The 16,168-nt window shown below is 39.7% G+C and overlaps 1 protein-coding gene across 1 annotated transcript in view; it reads right to left on the bottom strand.

Moving 5' to 3' along the window:
* Positions 1–14,641, bottom strand: part of LOC136877133 (thioredoxin reductase-like selenoprotein T homolog CG3887) — a 29,882-nt gene extending 15,241 nt beyond the window's left edge. Inside the window, exons 1-3 of the mRNA XM_067150944.2 lie at positions 14,379–14,641; positions 14,139–14,268; positions 13,856–14,051 (exon numbers count right to left, since the gene is read on the bottom strand). Coding sequence (XP_067007045.1) covers positions 13,856–14,051; positions 14,139–14,268; positions 14,379–14,548 — 496 coding nt within the window. The 5' untranslated portion in view covers positions 14,549–14,641. The remainder of the gene's footprint in view (positions 1–13,855; positions 14,052–14,138; positions 14,269–14,378) is intronic.
* Positions 14,642–16,168: the final 1,527 nt, after the last annotated feature.

Genomic DNA, 16,168 nt, shown 5'->3' with positions numbered 1-16,168 from the left:
TGGAACCCAACAGGATGCAATTTTCCTTGTGTTAAGACATTTTGTTAGTACGTGCTACACCGTCTGATGACTGAGACCAACCTCTATAGATAATTTCCAGATAGTCCATTTGATGGTCTATGGATACGAGTCCACGCATGGTGTCAATATGATCTTGAGGAACGGATGGCCGACCTGTGGGTGTAAATCCACAGTCTCATTCCAACCAGTAGGAAACGACTTGACTTATCATGCAACCGTCCTATAAGGTAATGCATTCTTGCCACAGGCAATCTCAATCTTAATCCATGAATGCTCACCTTTAGAAAGCACGCTTTACAGGGGGAAATCGACACTTCAACGCCACACAGCAACAACACTCACAACTGGATGTCCGTCAAATGCATATTACACATTGACAGCAGCACCAACTGATGCTCCTACATCATATTTGTGCATGCCCAATCTCCCGTGAGAGTATGGACTATGTTGCCATTACTTTTAAAGCCCTTGTATAAGCAAGGGAACAGAAAGAATTCCAACAACCATCAAGGCATTTCATTGATCAATAGAATATGGAACATATCAATGAAGGATCTGAAGTACATCGCCAAAGACCAAAACATCTGGTGGCAGTCCATCCATACAGTCGCCATGAGTTGACAACGACTTGATGGCACCTGACCACCATCATTCATCATTAACATTGCACAACCTAGCTAGGTCATGAAACTGTTGCATCAGTGGTGTTTTCCATCTAAACAACAGAGAAGCTTCCCGAACTCTGAAGGTCACTTGGCAAGGCATAGCATTACAACACTGTCCTACCCCGAAGTACCTCGGAGTCACTCTGGATCATGCCTTAACCAACAAAAAACCTTGTTTGAACATCGAACGGAAAGTGGCTGCTAGAAACAATATTGTGCGGAAACTGGAACATCTTGGGGAACACAACCAGACACGAGGACATCTGCCCTTTCATTCTGCTATTCCGCAGCTGAATAGGCATGCCCGGTGTGGTACAAATCTTGCCATGCCAAAGCAGTTGATGTAGCACTCAACGAGACCTGCCGCATTATTACTGGATGTTTGAGTTCCACACCACTGGAAAAAGTGTATTGCCTTGCAGGGATAGCACCTCCCGATATCCGCCATGAAGTGGCAGCCAAGAAAGAAAAGGGAAAGACGTTGACATCTAAAGCCCACCCTTTGTTTGGATATGAGCCATCATGCCAGCGCCTTAAGTCTAGGAAAAGCTTCTTGAGAGTAATCAAAACGCTTGCAGGAACAGCGCAGCAAGCAAGAATTCAAGAATGGCGCACCAGGTGTCAATATACGAGTATCAATCAATGGATGACCCCAAAAGAGGAACTCCCTCCTGGCAATGTTACAGATTGGGTGAATTGGAGAGCACTGAATAGACTGCTCTGTGGTGTTACGTGGTGCAGTGTCAACCAGAAGAAATAGGGTTTCGAAGTGGGCAGTACCTTGTGTGCATGTGGAGAAGAGCAGACCACAGCCCATTTGCTGCAATGTAGTTCATGCCCATTCAGTTGCACAACAGAAGACCTGGTTAAAGCAAAGCCCAATGCACTTGATGTCACAAGGTTTCGGGTTCACATAGTTTAATGTGGCTCTTCGTCACTGAATAATTTATACTATGTTTTATGTTCTTTCCTCATATTTAATTTAAAACTTATGTATGCTTCCGATATGATATAAATAAAATAAATAAATCAGTGTGTGTTCAGGGAAATATGCATCAATACTATTACATGTTACCATGGTAGGATAGGAGATGAAGTACAAAGTAGGATAAAGGAAGCATGTATGAGATGGAGGGAAGTCACAAGCGTAATCTGCGACAGAACGATGCCACTATATCTGATGATGATGATGATGATGATGATGTGTGTTGTTTAAAGGGACCTAACATCTAGGTCACTGGCCCCTAATGGTACGAAATGAGACAAAATTTGATGACAAAATTAAAAGTTCAAAATCCTCCACTGACCAGAATTGAAAACTAGAGGACGAAGAACGAATGGATGGATATGAATTGAAAACAATCAGTGGAGCTGACCTCCAATGCCTCACAGTCACAGAAACTGACATAAAACAGTAGTATTACTGACAAAGGAACTGCTTCTATAGCACAATACTGAATCGATGATGCTTGTGGTCTAAAGAGGTCCAAAATCCAAGTCATCTGCCCCTCATAATGGTACTTATCGCTATGAAAGTAGAACCATGGTATTTGTCATGTTGCGGTACTAATCAAAAGTAGCGTAGACTCTCAGTATTACACACATTAAGGTGCTACTCACAGGTAATGAAATTCGCACATATTCGCACAAGGTGTTTCGCACCTTGCGGTGCCATTTACAGGCAACACAAACCTATGGTGTTCATCACAATGTACTAACCATAGAGACCATGCACTATCCTGTGGTGTTCCTCATATAGTGGGTACTAATCACGGGCAAGCCAGAACCATGGTGCTGCTCACCCATGGTGTCACTCATATAGTGGTACTAAACACAGGTACTGTAAAAGCCAGCAACGCACTCTGTACTACTAACCACAAACCTATTTTGTACCTAACACAGTGGTACTATGCGCAAGTAAAAACGACCCAGGGTGTTCCCCGCATGGTGGTACTAATTACAAATACTCTCAAGGTTCTAATTCGATCATCCCTTTGTCGCCCCTTTTAGTCGCCTCTTACAACAGGCGTGGGATACCATGGGTGTATTCTTCGTCTGCAGCCCCCACCCACAGGGTGTTGTGTGTTTGGTCCATGAGAGGTATTTTATTTCCCTCAAGTCCGCCGGCAAGCCGGTTAGGACCCTCCCCTATCCGCCACCTGGGACGCGCCACATGGGAGTATCACCTCTCCCCTTGCTACGCCAGCATAGTAGGTTTGTGGCACTATATCGGAAGTCCAAAATATACCGCTTGATAGTACGTCCTGTTATGCCTCCGTGGCTCAGGCGGCAGCGCGCCGGACTCTCTCCCCTGGTCTGAGTAGTTTGGACAGCCAAAGTAGGGGACTGCCTGTAGGGGTGAAGTACAGTGGGGACTTTGAGGGCCCTGGGACTGCTAAGGTAGCTGTGAACGCCCTTCAGGAACTCTGAAAAGTGGTGGCAAAAGGGGCTCTGGTCAAGACGCAGCAGGTCGTTATGCTACTTAGGTTCCAAAATGGGTAAAAAATAAATATGTAAATAAATGCAACGTAAATTTTAATCTTATACCAGTTATATAGTATTATTTGAAGTAATTCCACATACTGTATATAGGTTTATGTTTGTAAATTCGGGAGATATTATAAGTAGAATTTTGTAAACAATATAAATTTATTAAGGATGAGCTAGGTAATAGAAAAAATTGTTAGCGTAAATTGTATAATGGTGTATTCTAGGAAAATTTTCTTCTTCTCTTGTTAATTTAAAAATTTAGTGCTTGACAATAACGTATTTTAGTATACCATTTACCACTGAGGTAGACACCTCATTTGCAAATACAGAGATTTTGATTTGATTTGGTTGTCGTCATGTTGGAGGGGAGTGCTAGTCACCACTGCTGGCATTGTTTAGGTATATGTATTGAGTAGTTCAGTGTGTGAAGCAGCCACAAGCCAAATGAAAGGTGACCTGTCATTCAAGATTATGGAAGGGATTGTCCTTCCAGGTAAAGCCAGATTGAGACCCACTGAATGAGGACAAAAGACTTGCAAGTAGCCACTATCATTCATTCATTCATTCATTCATTCATTCATTCATTCATTCATTCATCAACATTTATTCTAAAGGCTAAGCCTTGTCACGGCAGCCATAGATGTCTATCTAGAGCCAGTTTTTCAACTCAGCATAGGTCTTGCAGTTCATCCTCAGAAGCAGGTTCTTGAAATAAGACACACTGGGTCGCCCTCTTCCTCTTTTTCCAGCAATTCTTCCTTCATTCATGTTACAAAGAAACTCATACCACAGAATGAGATCAATAAATTTTATTTTTCTTTCTTCAATTTCAGTTATCAGATTCCATTTTTCTCCTATCTCTCTAAGGACTTCGCAATAGCTTTTCATTTCAGTCAAACTTGTACTCTGCATTCTTCTCCAGATCCATATTTCAATTTCCTCTAGTCTTTTCTTGCATTCGTAATGTCCAGCTTTTGCAACTATACAGAAGCACACTCCACAAAAAGGTTTTTGCAAAGGCCTTCCGAGTTTGTGTATATATATATATATATATGTTTGTTGGCCAGCAGATGCTTTTCATCTTGGAAGCTCTCTTTGCCACTGCTATCCATTTTGTTACTTCTGATATGCTCCAATTATCACACATGATTGGGGTTCTTAGGTAATAAAACCGTTTCACTTGTTCAATTTTATCAGGGCCAATTTTGATGTGTGTTATAGGTGTTTTCTTGGATTTACATAATATAGTCATGGCAAGGTACGTAGAATACAAGGTAGGGATCACGAGAGAGGTGCGCGGTGGCAAAGCAGAGCTGTGACGTCACGCAGGACCCTCGCGTTGAATCTGCTCTGAATGAGGTAGAGGTAGTTTGAATAAGAATCGCTGTGCACGCAGAAGCTAGGTGCTAGTAATACACGATAGTAACATATCTGTGGTCTATAAGAAACTGTGTACCGGTATGTTTATTTCATGTGATAAAACGTAAAAAGCAGTAATAGTGTACACTTTTCAGTATACTTTGTCATGCCATTGCAGGCTGCACAAATCATAGCAGGCACACAAAGAAATGAAACACTTTCATGTATTCCCTAAAGCCACTGACGTAAATAAATGGTGACAGAAATAATAAATAATAATGTTATTTGCTTTACGTCCCACTAACTACTTTTACGGTCTTCGGAGACACAGAGGTGCCGGAATTTAGACCCGCAGGAGTTCTTTTACGTGCCAGTAAATCTACCGACACGAGGCTGTCGTATTTGAACACCTTCAAATACCACCGGACTGAGCCAGGATCGAACCTGCCAAGTTAGGGTGAGAAGGTCAGCGCCTTAACCGTCTGAGCCACTCAGCCTGGTGGTGACAGAAATAATCAAGACATTAACGAAAGCTATCTTTCTCAGCTTCGAGGGTTCGGAAGGCTTTATGATGATCCTCTTCCGATAGCTGTGACACGAAAGGTGAAATCATTGCTTCTAGCCTCAATGCTTCCGAGGCGATAAGAAATTCCAACTGTTCTCTGGAAGATTATGAAATATTACGCCCAAATATGTATTGATGAACTCGACCAAAACTCTGATATCGTGTGCCAGTCTAAGGCCAGCGTTGAGTCCACAACATCCTATTTCTTATCGCAGTATGGGCAAGGGTTTGTTAAAGCCCCTGAAGAGCTAGTAAAACGGCTCTGGACAGTCGTGAAACCAAGGATCGTGATGAGCTGCTTGAAGACTTCACTGGCTATATAGCTTTTAGGGTAAAGAAGAACCTCGATACAGAAAGTAATTACGGAGAGAAAACAGGTCAAACTACAAGGGGTGGAAATTATATTTCAAAAAAGTTCCAATTTTTTTTTAAGTTGCTTTACGTCGCACCGACACATATAGGTCTTATGGCGACGATTGGACAGGAAAGGGCTAGGAGTGGGAAGGAAGCATCCATGGCCTTAATTAAGGTACAGCCCCAGCATTTGCTTGGTGTGAAAATGGGAAAACACGGAAAACCATCTTCAGGGCTGCCGACAGTGGGGTTCGAACCCACTATCTCCCGAATACTGGATACTGGCCGCACTTAAGCGACTGCAGCTATCAAGCTCGGTAGTTCCAATTTTATCACGGGAAAGAACTGAAAGAGGGTTCCAACATCATCACAAACCTTACGGATATCCTCAAAAAGAAATTCACCAAAATTTATGAGCTTGCAAGTTGCTTCATGAGAAGCCGTTCTTTTATTTGAATGGACGCTTTACAAAAGTAAGACATTCAAGAGACCGGGTTTCAGTTAATATAACACCGATAAAGAAAGCAGAAAAGCAAAGAAATTCCACTGATGCTATGGATAAGTGTGTTTGATATTCTTTCTTTTTTTAATATCAGCATTATTCTTTGTGTATAATATACCTGTTATTTTTTTATGAAAGGCAATTTATTATGTTGTATATGAAACCACTGCTAAGAATGTTAATATACAGGCTCATTAATTTACATGGCCTATCTAACGTTAACATGGAATCTGACAGTTCCTGGCACTTGGAGAACATTTACTGTACTGTTTGTGTTGTGGACAGTTTCCTAACATTTTCTGTTTGTGTTGTTGACAGTGTATATAGTTATTAAATGTTAAACAATTAATTTATTGAAACCACCTATTCAATACTAGTTGAATCCACCTATTCAATACTAGTTGAATAGGTGGTTTCAATAAATTAATTGTTTAACATTTAATAATTGAATTTCAATACGGTCAAGATGAAAATAATCACTTGTGTATATAGTTTCCCAATATTGCTTGTAACAACGGACATACTTCTTGCAGTCATCAAGCTTTAATGTTCGAGTCTGTAACAATTAGAGGCCCTTGTTATTGTTGTCATAGGTGTTGAGAACATGAACATATGGAATGGCCATTCCACTGCGATCACAGTCTTAGCATTGTTACAACCTTTTATACAGATCAAAATACTTCAGAAACACTGCTTGATTCACACTGTATTATTACTCTACTGTAATAGTGAAGTGGAATGCATTTTCTTAGGTGATGTTAAAATATCAATGAAGTTCTCTTATCTCTAACTTGTGGCTAAAACATAATAGCTTACAGCAGTGTATTAGCATACCTCATACAGAAGACAAGGCACTGAGGGTTCACGTTGAGGTCATTGATGGCCAAGCGTGGTGAGGAGACCTGCGCATGATTCCTACCTCTTACTCTAACTACCTTGTAGTCATGGTATTTGTTTTCCTTGCATTAAGTTTGAGGTTCCATTTCCCTATAGTTTCATTCATTCTGAAGTATGTGTGTTTTTTTTGTTGTTGTTGTTTTTATCTATTTGGTTCATCCTAAATGAAATCATTAAACAATCAGTCTTTTATTTGTAACAATACACAGCAGAGAACTTGAGTCAGTACAAGACAGAAAGTGGCATCGATCATGCTTCAGCACAAACAAGTTTCTAAGGTGGCAAAGAGCTCTCCAGTATATATGCTACAGACAGTAGGAGGTGAAATCTTGATGCTGACATCACAGGAAACGAATGAGCAGCCAACATTCTCTTCTACATTTGAACTGTCCGTGAGGACAAGTCTCGCATCCATGCTTCCCACATCAAGGCCGAAGACCTGTCAAGAAGGCCCCTAAATGAGCCTGTCCTCCTGATGAAGCTGGGAAGCAAAAACGATCTCATCCTTGTCTCCTTTATGTCGCTCTCTCTGCCAATGCTCATCTGTCATTATGTTTATCTTATTATCTATTCCTAAATTTCAATATTTGACTTGATAAGTATAAATAAAAATTGTAAGCAGAACAAAATTTATACTGAAGGACACAGGAAATATGTGTTAAAAAGTTCTTAACATGGCTGCAAACCAAATTAAACAGTGCAGAGCTGTCCATGGGCAGATTTCTGGAAAAGGTAGTACAAGAACTGTAAACTTTTGTTGGAAGGGCTGTGATGAACAATATAACTTCTAAAATAAAACAATCCTTTATTAACATGACTGCTTTATATGTTGGACTCTCTCTTTCTTCTTTCTTTATCTTTTTTCAATCTGCTTTACGTCACAGATAGGTCTTATGGTGTCGATGGGGTAGGAAAGTGCTAGGAGTGAAAAGGAAGCACCCATGGCCTTATTAAGGTACAGTCCCAACATTTGCCTGGATTGAAAATAGGAAACCACAAATCCACCTTCAGGGCTGCTGACGGTGGGTTTGAAACCCACTATCTCCCAAATGCAAGCTCACAGCTGTGTGACCCTAACCGTATGGCCAACTTGCTTGGTTATCTTTCTTTCTTTCATGACTTTTCAAGGAATGAACACTGAATGCTAAAACAAACTGTCTTGGCGAAAAAGTCAATAGCACTATAAGAACATGCCCAATAGTGGCACCAACAATGGGCAAAACCATGGTTTGATAAAGAATGTAACAAGCTCCGGCAAGAAACCCTGGACATGAAACACGACAAGCCACTGGAAAGTGCACTTTTACAGAGTATTACACCCTTATAAGACTTTATTAAATCCTCCTATTCAATACAAAGTTTCCTCCAATGTCTATGAGGGAGTCAAGTGTTCATTGCCCAAACAAGCAAGTAGTATCAATACAGATATGAAGCTGATATTACGTGTAATTTACAGGGTATGCAGAGAATTTTCGTACAAAAAACTGCTCCAAAAAAGGAAGCACACTACTTAGAAAAGCAGTCACAAATGCAAGCTGAAGATACCTTGAAAGATTCATTCACAGCCCTCAAAAAAATTATCTGCGTGCTCTACTCCAAAATTTCCAACAACTTCCTGGGAAAAACACTTCTCAGAGGTCTCCAACAAGCACAACCTTGAAATGGCTACTGCTCCAAGGAAGTATAGATAATTCAACAGATAGAGTACAACAGAAAGAATCAAAGCTGCCATTCAGACCAACAAAGAAGGTACCCACTCAGATCAACCCTATATCTACGGAGCAAGTGGCTGCGCGGTTTGGGTTATATAGCTGTCAGCTTGCATTCGGGAGATAGCGGGTTAGAACCCTCACTTTCGGCAGCACTGAAGATAGTTTTCTGTGGTTTCCCATTTTCATACCAAGCAAATGCTGGGGCTGTACGTTAATTAAGGCCATGGTCGCTTCCGCCTTTTTCTATCCCATCACTGCCATAAGGCTATCTGTGTAGGAGCGATTTAAAGCAAATTGTAAAAGAAAAACCTACATCTAAACAGTATGTTAAAAGAGAGAGTTCACCCCCAGATTGACTCAAACCACAGCTATGGTCTTGTTCAATGCCAAGATCACCCCAGGGCTAACTTGCAAGCTGGAAGTTATCTGAGAGCATCTAACAGTATCCCACCTAAGGACCACCAAAAATGTTAAGGCTAGATTTATGAAAAGAATACTAGGAATCTCCAAGATGTCACCTTCAGAACAGGCATAAGAGTTAGTTGCAGAGACATTCCTAATAAAAGATCTAAAACCAGTCTGCAGCTTCTGTCCACACAGCAGAGATAAGATCGCCTTTGGACCAGACAGAGAAAATGGGCAGAAATTGACCTAGACTTCAAATTCAACAGAACAGTGCCAAAACAATGGACCCAGCAGAGGAACTCCTTTTTTCAAGTACTATTTCATTCTACGTTACAAATCTATATTTTTCTTCAAGTTCAGATGTGTTGCTCTACCACGTTGTGCTTACCTCCAAGATATCTCGCCACCAATCATTTGAAAGGAGTTCCCCATAGTTCAGTTGGTCCCAATATACATCGAAATATACCACCACCTTTCTTTCTTCCATAAGCCTCATTAATGCTGACATCTCCCCATCAAATTTCATTTCATTTGCAAGTTGTTTCCAAAGAGTCTCTCACATGTCAAATAGAAGTGGGACTCTTACTCCCATAGGACCGGGGCTTGCTTAAAACGTTCTAAGCGTGCTCAGTAAAAAGTCTACTTACACATAGCCCCACTGAGAATCTCGTCCCTAATGGGTTAGAAAGCACCGGTGGGCGGTACGGTCCTAGCCATGTGAGCTCAAGGAGCACCATGACTCACAATATATCTGATATGTCCACTCTTATTCCATAGCAAATGGTATCCCGTCTCTCAAGACCACTTCTTAGGTCGCACACACTTGCCCATGGTTCATTAAGTAAAACGTGACTACAGTAACCCATACCATATACCCACGGGCAGGTTCGTGGGTCCCTATCATTCTCCAACCAGGAATATGAGGTAAGATTTCCATCAATTACCTCTTGTGAAACCAAATGGAAAGGTTGCAACACAAGAATGTTAGAGGACGGATATAAATTATACTGGAGTGGTAATCCTGCAGTGGCGAGGAATGGAGTTGGTTTTATACTCCATAAAGACATTGATAGTGTAACAGATGTCTCCTTCATCAATGAGAGATTAATCAAAGCTAAAATATACCTAAATGGAGAAACTCAAACTGTAATCCAAGTTTATGCTCCCCAGCAGGGTTGTAGCGATGACCAAAAAGTTAGCTTCTTAGAAAAACTAGAGGACATCATTGATGAAGAGAACATAATGATAATTGGGGATTTTAATGCCCAGGTAGGAACTGATAGGTCAGGTTATGAAGGCATTATTGGTCCATATGGATTTGGTAATAGAAATGAGGAGGGTGAACTTCTGCTTGATCTATGTACACGAAACCAACTTCTGGTGAAGAACTCGTGGTTTCAGAAACGGGATAGCCACAAGATAACGAGATACAGTCGGGACGGTCAGTATAGATCAGTGATAGACCTTATCATCACAGATAGGTCAAGTGGAGAAAAGGTGCATGATGTAAAAGTGATACCTAGTGAGAGCCTTGATAGTGACCATAGACTCCTCACTGCAGACCTAAAAGTCACCAAACCTATCATTAAAGTAGACAAGAAGAAAAACCCCCGAATTAAAGACTGGAAATTGAAAGATGTGGAAGTCAAACAGCAGTTTACAGAGGAAATCAGAGCTAAAATACCAATAACAGACACAAAGAAAGGTAATGAAGAATGGAATGATTTTAAGGAAAGTCTGGTTGGTAGTGCAGATAAAATATGTAGAAGAACAAGCAGAAGAGTGAGAGAGAAAAGAACATCTTGGTGGAATGATAAAGTGAAAGAAGCCATAATGAAAAGGAATAAAGCCAAAAACTGCTTGATGTGGCTAAGTCTGACAGAAGAATCAACAGTGACCAAATAGACAACAATAAATTGGAAGAGATAGCAAAGGAATATAGATACAGAAAGCTGGAAGTCAAGAGAATTGTACAGGAAGAAAAAGAGAAAAGTTGGAAAGAATTTACAACTAAACTGGAAGAAGACAGTAAAGGGAATATGAAAATGATATATGGAATAGTTAAAAGTAAAAGATCAGATAAAGAAGCAATTACAGCTCTGGAGACAGCAGATGGGAATATAGTTCGCAATATGAAAGATATCACGGATACAATGGGGCAGTATTTTGACAAGCTCCTAAATGGCCCTAAAGAGATTTCTGTTGAGGATGTAGGACAGAAAACAATAGAGGAAGATATCCCAATTACATGGACAGAAGTAGAGCAAGCTCTCCACAGGATGAGAAGTGGTAAGTCAGCAGGAGCTGATGAAATTACAGCTGACATGATTAAAGCTGCTGGTCCACCAGAAATACAGTGGCTGTATAGAGTTCTCAGAACAATATGGAAGGATAATGAAATACCTTAAGATTGGAAAAAAGGGGTGATAGTTCCTATCTTTAAGAAAGGGAGTAGAAGGAAAAGTGAAAATTACAGAGGCATTACCCTCCTATCACACGGCCTTAAAATTATGGAGAAGATCATTGAAGCCAGAGTAAGGGATATACTAGAGCCTATCTTAGAAGAGGAACAACATGGTTTTAGGACTGGAAGAAGCACAACAGATCTGATATTTGCTTTGAGGATGTTGGCAGAGAAACACTGGGAAAGAGGAAAAGACCTAATTATTGTGTTTATGGACCTTGAAAAGGCGTATGATAATGTTCCTAGATCAACTATTTGGAAAAGTCTTAGAAAACTTGGTGTACCAGAGTAACCAAAGGCTCTAACTTTTACAGCATCGTTAGACACCTACTATGGGATCAGAAAGTCCCACAAAGAACAAAAATGACCCTGTACAAGTCTTATTTCATTCCTATCCTTACATATTCTCTGGAAACCTGCACACTAACATCGAAGGATTATAGTAGGATTCAAGCCTGTGAAATGAAATTTCTTAGAACTGCCCTCCAAAAGACCCGGACTTGATCATGTGAAAAATGATGAGATCCGATCTAACCTAGGTCTAAATGAATCGATGGAGGAAAGACTTAGGTCATCTAGACTTAAATGGTTTGGGCATGTTAAACGAATGAATAGCACAAGGTTACCATGTGCTTATTTGGAAAAGAGAATAACAGGTAGAAGACCAGCTGGAAGACCAAGAAGAAGATGGATGGACCAACTGAGGGAAGACGTGAGGAGAAGAGGATGGAATTGGGAATCTGTCTTGGACAACGAAATGTTTTTGAATAGGCAACTTTGGAAGACGCTCGCTTTCAAACACCCTATCCGGCTCGCTGGAAGGGCAAACCGATGATGATGACCTCTTGGTAATTGGTACACTGCAGAGTGGACACAGGAATTGTATAGTTCAGTTTGGTTTCAGGAGAGGAGTTGGAACAAGAGACGCCATTGGACTTCTGAGGGTGATAGGAGAGAGGTACATAGAGAAAAACAGAAAGGTTTATGCTGCATTTATTGAGCTTGAGAAGGCTTTTGACTGTGTCAGATGGGACAAATTGACGACAATCCTGAAGAAACATGGAGTTGATTGGAGGGATAGAAGGCTAATAACTAATTTGTATTTAAACCAGAGAGCAAGAGTGAGAATAGGAGATGAGTTGAGTGACGAAACTGAATTAGGAAGAGGTGTAAGACAGGGCTGTTCTTTATCACGACACTGTTCAACATCTCGAAGAAATAATCAATGAAAGTTTTAATGGAAAAAGTGGAGTTTGTGTTGGAGGTAGGAGAGTAGAATGTACAAGATTTGAAGATGATATGGTTGAGATGGGAGAAAGCGAACATGAAATGCTACAAATATTAGATAAACTCAACATGAAATTAGAAGAATATGGAATGAGAATTAATAAGACCAAAAGTATGATAATTGAAGGAAAAGGTAGAAGTTTTCGTATTAGTATAGGGGGAGAAGAAATAGAGTAAGTCAGTAACTTTAAGTATTTGGGAAGTATGATCAGAGATGATATGTATTGCATGATAGAAATTAAGAAAAGAATTGCCATAGCAAAAGAAGGCTTTAAGAAAAAATCGAGATTACTTTGTGGACCACTAAACAAAGATTTGAGGAAAAGACTTGCTAAGTGTTACATTTGGAGCATAGCGCTGTATGGTGCAGAGACTTGGACATTGAGAAAGGAAGATGAGAGAAGATTGGAGGCACTAGAGATGTGAGTATGGAGGAGAACAGAACTAGTGAAATGGGAAGACCAGGTAAGGAATGAGGAGGTATTACGAAGAGTTGGAGAAGAATGAAGTATGTTGCAAATCATTAGAAGAAGAAAAATGAACTGGATCGGACATCGTTTGAGGAGGGACTTTTTTCTGAAAGAAGGAATAGAAGGAATGTTGAAAGGAAAACGAGGAAGAGGAAGGAAAAAATAACAAATGTTGGACAATATCCAAGGAAATAAATATTCGGACATGAAAAACTTGGTGCAGGACAGGCAACAATGGAAGAGGTCGTCCCCTGACAAGACCTGCCATAAGGCAGAATACCTTGATGATGATGGTATTGTTTAATTAATTTTTGTTCCTTTTGTATTTCTTGACAGTGAAAAACAGAAATTTAGTAAAAAATTCAAATTCTACTAAAATACTAGGACTAAATATTAACCCTAGCATAAGTAATAAAATGCTTTAAAATATAAATTTCTATATCCACTCCAAAATGTTCTACTGAAAACCGAGATTTCTCGGGTGTACTTGCGGTTGCTTAGTTGGCAAGTTAATAATTTCTCACATTCTTAAATCCCCAAACACATGATCGCAATATTTACTTTCATAGAATAACAAAATTGTGCAATATACAACTGTAAAAATATCTTATACAACACTATCTTTGTAATGCTCATACTCTTACTTACACTGCTCTGTACTTACCATTAAATGTAATTTCAAATGCTCCAGTAGACATTAGCTGATTTTCAATAGCATTGCAGGTGAAAAATAACATCAAGCAAGAGTACAGTCTGTTATCAACACACCATGTCCACCACCATGGCTGTGGTTGACCTATACACTGAAAGATGTTCACGCCGCTAATAATACAAACTACTAAAAGCATTTTCACAGCTCCCTGAAAAATTAAAAATATGGGAAAAATAAGACTTGCTTCTCAAGTTTATGCAAATTATCCACAAACAAACCAATAATCAACACTTACTATTATTTTTGCTATAAGTATGATATAAGTAGGAGGATTGTAATTTTCTCCTTCAATGATGATTTCTGGATATTTTTGTTGAATAATATTGCCATACTCTTGGAATGCCTTATGATAACCACATGAGTAGCTGTAAAAACAGGTCATTAATGGACAAGTAATTCCAAATGACATCCTTTTGAAATAAGGGGAGAGCTTTTGAAGTAATGATAATAATTCTTAAAATTTACTGAATCTTACCAGTATTGAAATTTCATAGTTGGACCTACATACTGGCTCATACCCATTTTTGTGGCAGGGATTTCTTTGAAGTATGAACCAGAATCGGAAGCAATAAATAAATCTCGTATAGTAAGAGTGGAAAACAATACGAAAACTAACATACAAGACAGCCCATAAAGACTCGACATGTTTCGGTATGGGGCGCTTAAACCACAAAACGAACTGGCAAAATACGAAACAGTAAAACACCACTCACGTTGGTCACGTGCCGGAGATGCGAACGGGATCGCAAACGGGGACAGTAGCCTACATAGGATATCAAATCGCCATAAATCTATGACTTCCAGCATAAAAATATTAAATAAAAATGCAACATAAATTTTGCGCTTCTGTCCTACGGAGGGACATTCAAGGATGGGGAATTTTTTCTTTTCTGTTTTAACATTTTGATTAGTTAGTGCAGCTGATCGTTACGTCAAAGAGTAAACATTATGTCAACGATCACTAAATACTAGCAGGGTTGCCACCGGGCATAAACGTTTCGTACAAAATTTTCCCCTGAAAAGGTACTAAATTATGGGAAAAAGTACTAAATCTTCTTTTTTTACAATGTAGTAGGATTATTCATAAAGGCAGTATAGAAAACAATTTATACTTATTAAAAATACATATTTATTTTATAAGAAATTTGTAATAATCAGAACTTACTGGTTTTGATATCTATTATGGGAAGCAGCAATGTTTCAGTTTCAATCAACACCATCATAACACATCCAGTTCCAAGCTGAGTACGAATTTATAGTCATTTATTTGTGTTTAGAATATGCACATACTGAATATTCTCACGCATTTCTTCAACATTCACACCACACACTCACACACCTTTTGTCTTCATACACTACCCTAAAGTTGGCTGTCTTTTAGAATATATTCACATTCATTTCACATTTTGCTGTTCTCTTAATCCTCGGAAAACCTTTGCAAAGCAATAAACTGCTTAGAAATGTGAAAATTTTGGGCAGATGAATGTTTTAGTTTCTCCTTTGTCAGAAGGAGCCCATTCAACATGCAGGATTCGATGTTGTTTCTCAGTTTCGTCTTATTTATAGTAACAGCAGGAAAACCTTCTGTTGCAGCAGAAAAATGTGGTAAACAGAGCACTAAAAAGCAAAGCAAAGTCACCTCCATACAGGCCCTTGGAGGAGTGGAAGGTAAAGGCTTCCACCATTGTTAACCTCGGCACGTGATGGGGTAGAGCGGTTAGCTTTACGCCCGGCCGCCTTTGCCCCCGGGAATTAACCTGGTACTCATTTTGGACGTAGGATGAGTGAACATCAGGGCCATATGTATCTCAGGAAGTGGAAACCTCGTTTCTTAAATTTTACGACTTCCTGACGGGGATTCGAACCCACGTCCTTCCGGGCGAACCGAGCACGCCTTTACCGCCTCGGCCAGGCAGCCCCTAAACAGAGCACTGCCTTCACAAATTTCGTCAAATTTGGAAAGATGTAGTCGCCTACAGGATTTTTCACTTCAAAAGCAAAATTTCATATACTCTTAGTTTTCTTTCAGCGACTCTGTGGACTTGTTTATTAAGAAGGAACTTTCCACTGTCTACTCAGTTAAATGTGACTTTAAAACTTTTCAGTCTGTTGAACACACACGTTCAATATAAATATTGTTTAATGGTGTGTGTGTTTTTACGTGTATGTTATAGTATAATATTTATATTGAGCTTGTGTGTTCGACAGACTGAAAGGCTCTTATATTTCTGTGGATTTGGCTAACCACCATTTTGTATCTAACTT

Source organism: Anabrus simplex, chromosome 7, assembly GCF_040414725.1.
Source record: "Anabrus simplex isolate iqAnaSimp1 chromosome 7, ASM4041472v1, whole genome shotgun sequence".
Taxonomy (NCBI): Eukaryota; Metazoa; Arthropoda; class Insecta; order Orthoptera; family Tettigoniidae; genus Anabrus; species Anabrus simplex.
Note: the sequence above shows the minus strand (reverse complement) of the source record. Positions and strands in the feature narration are given on the sequence as shown.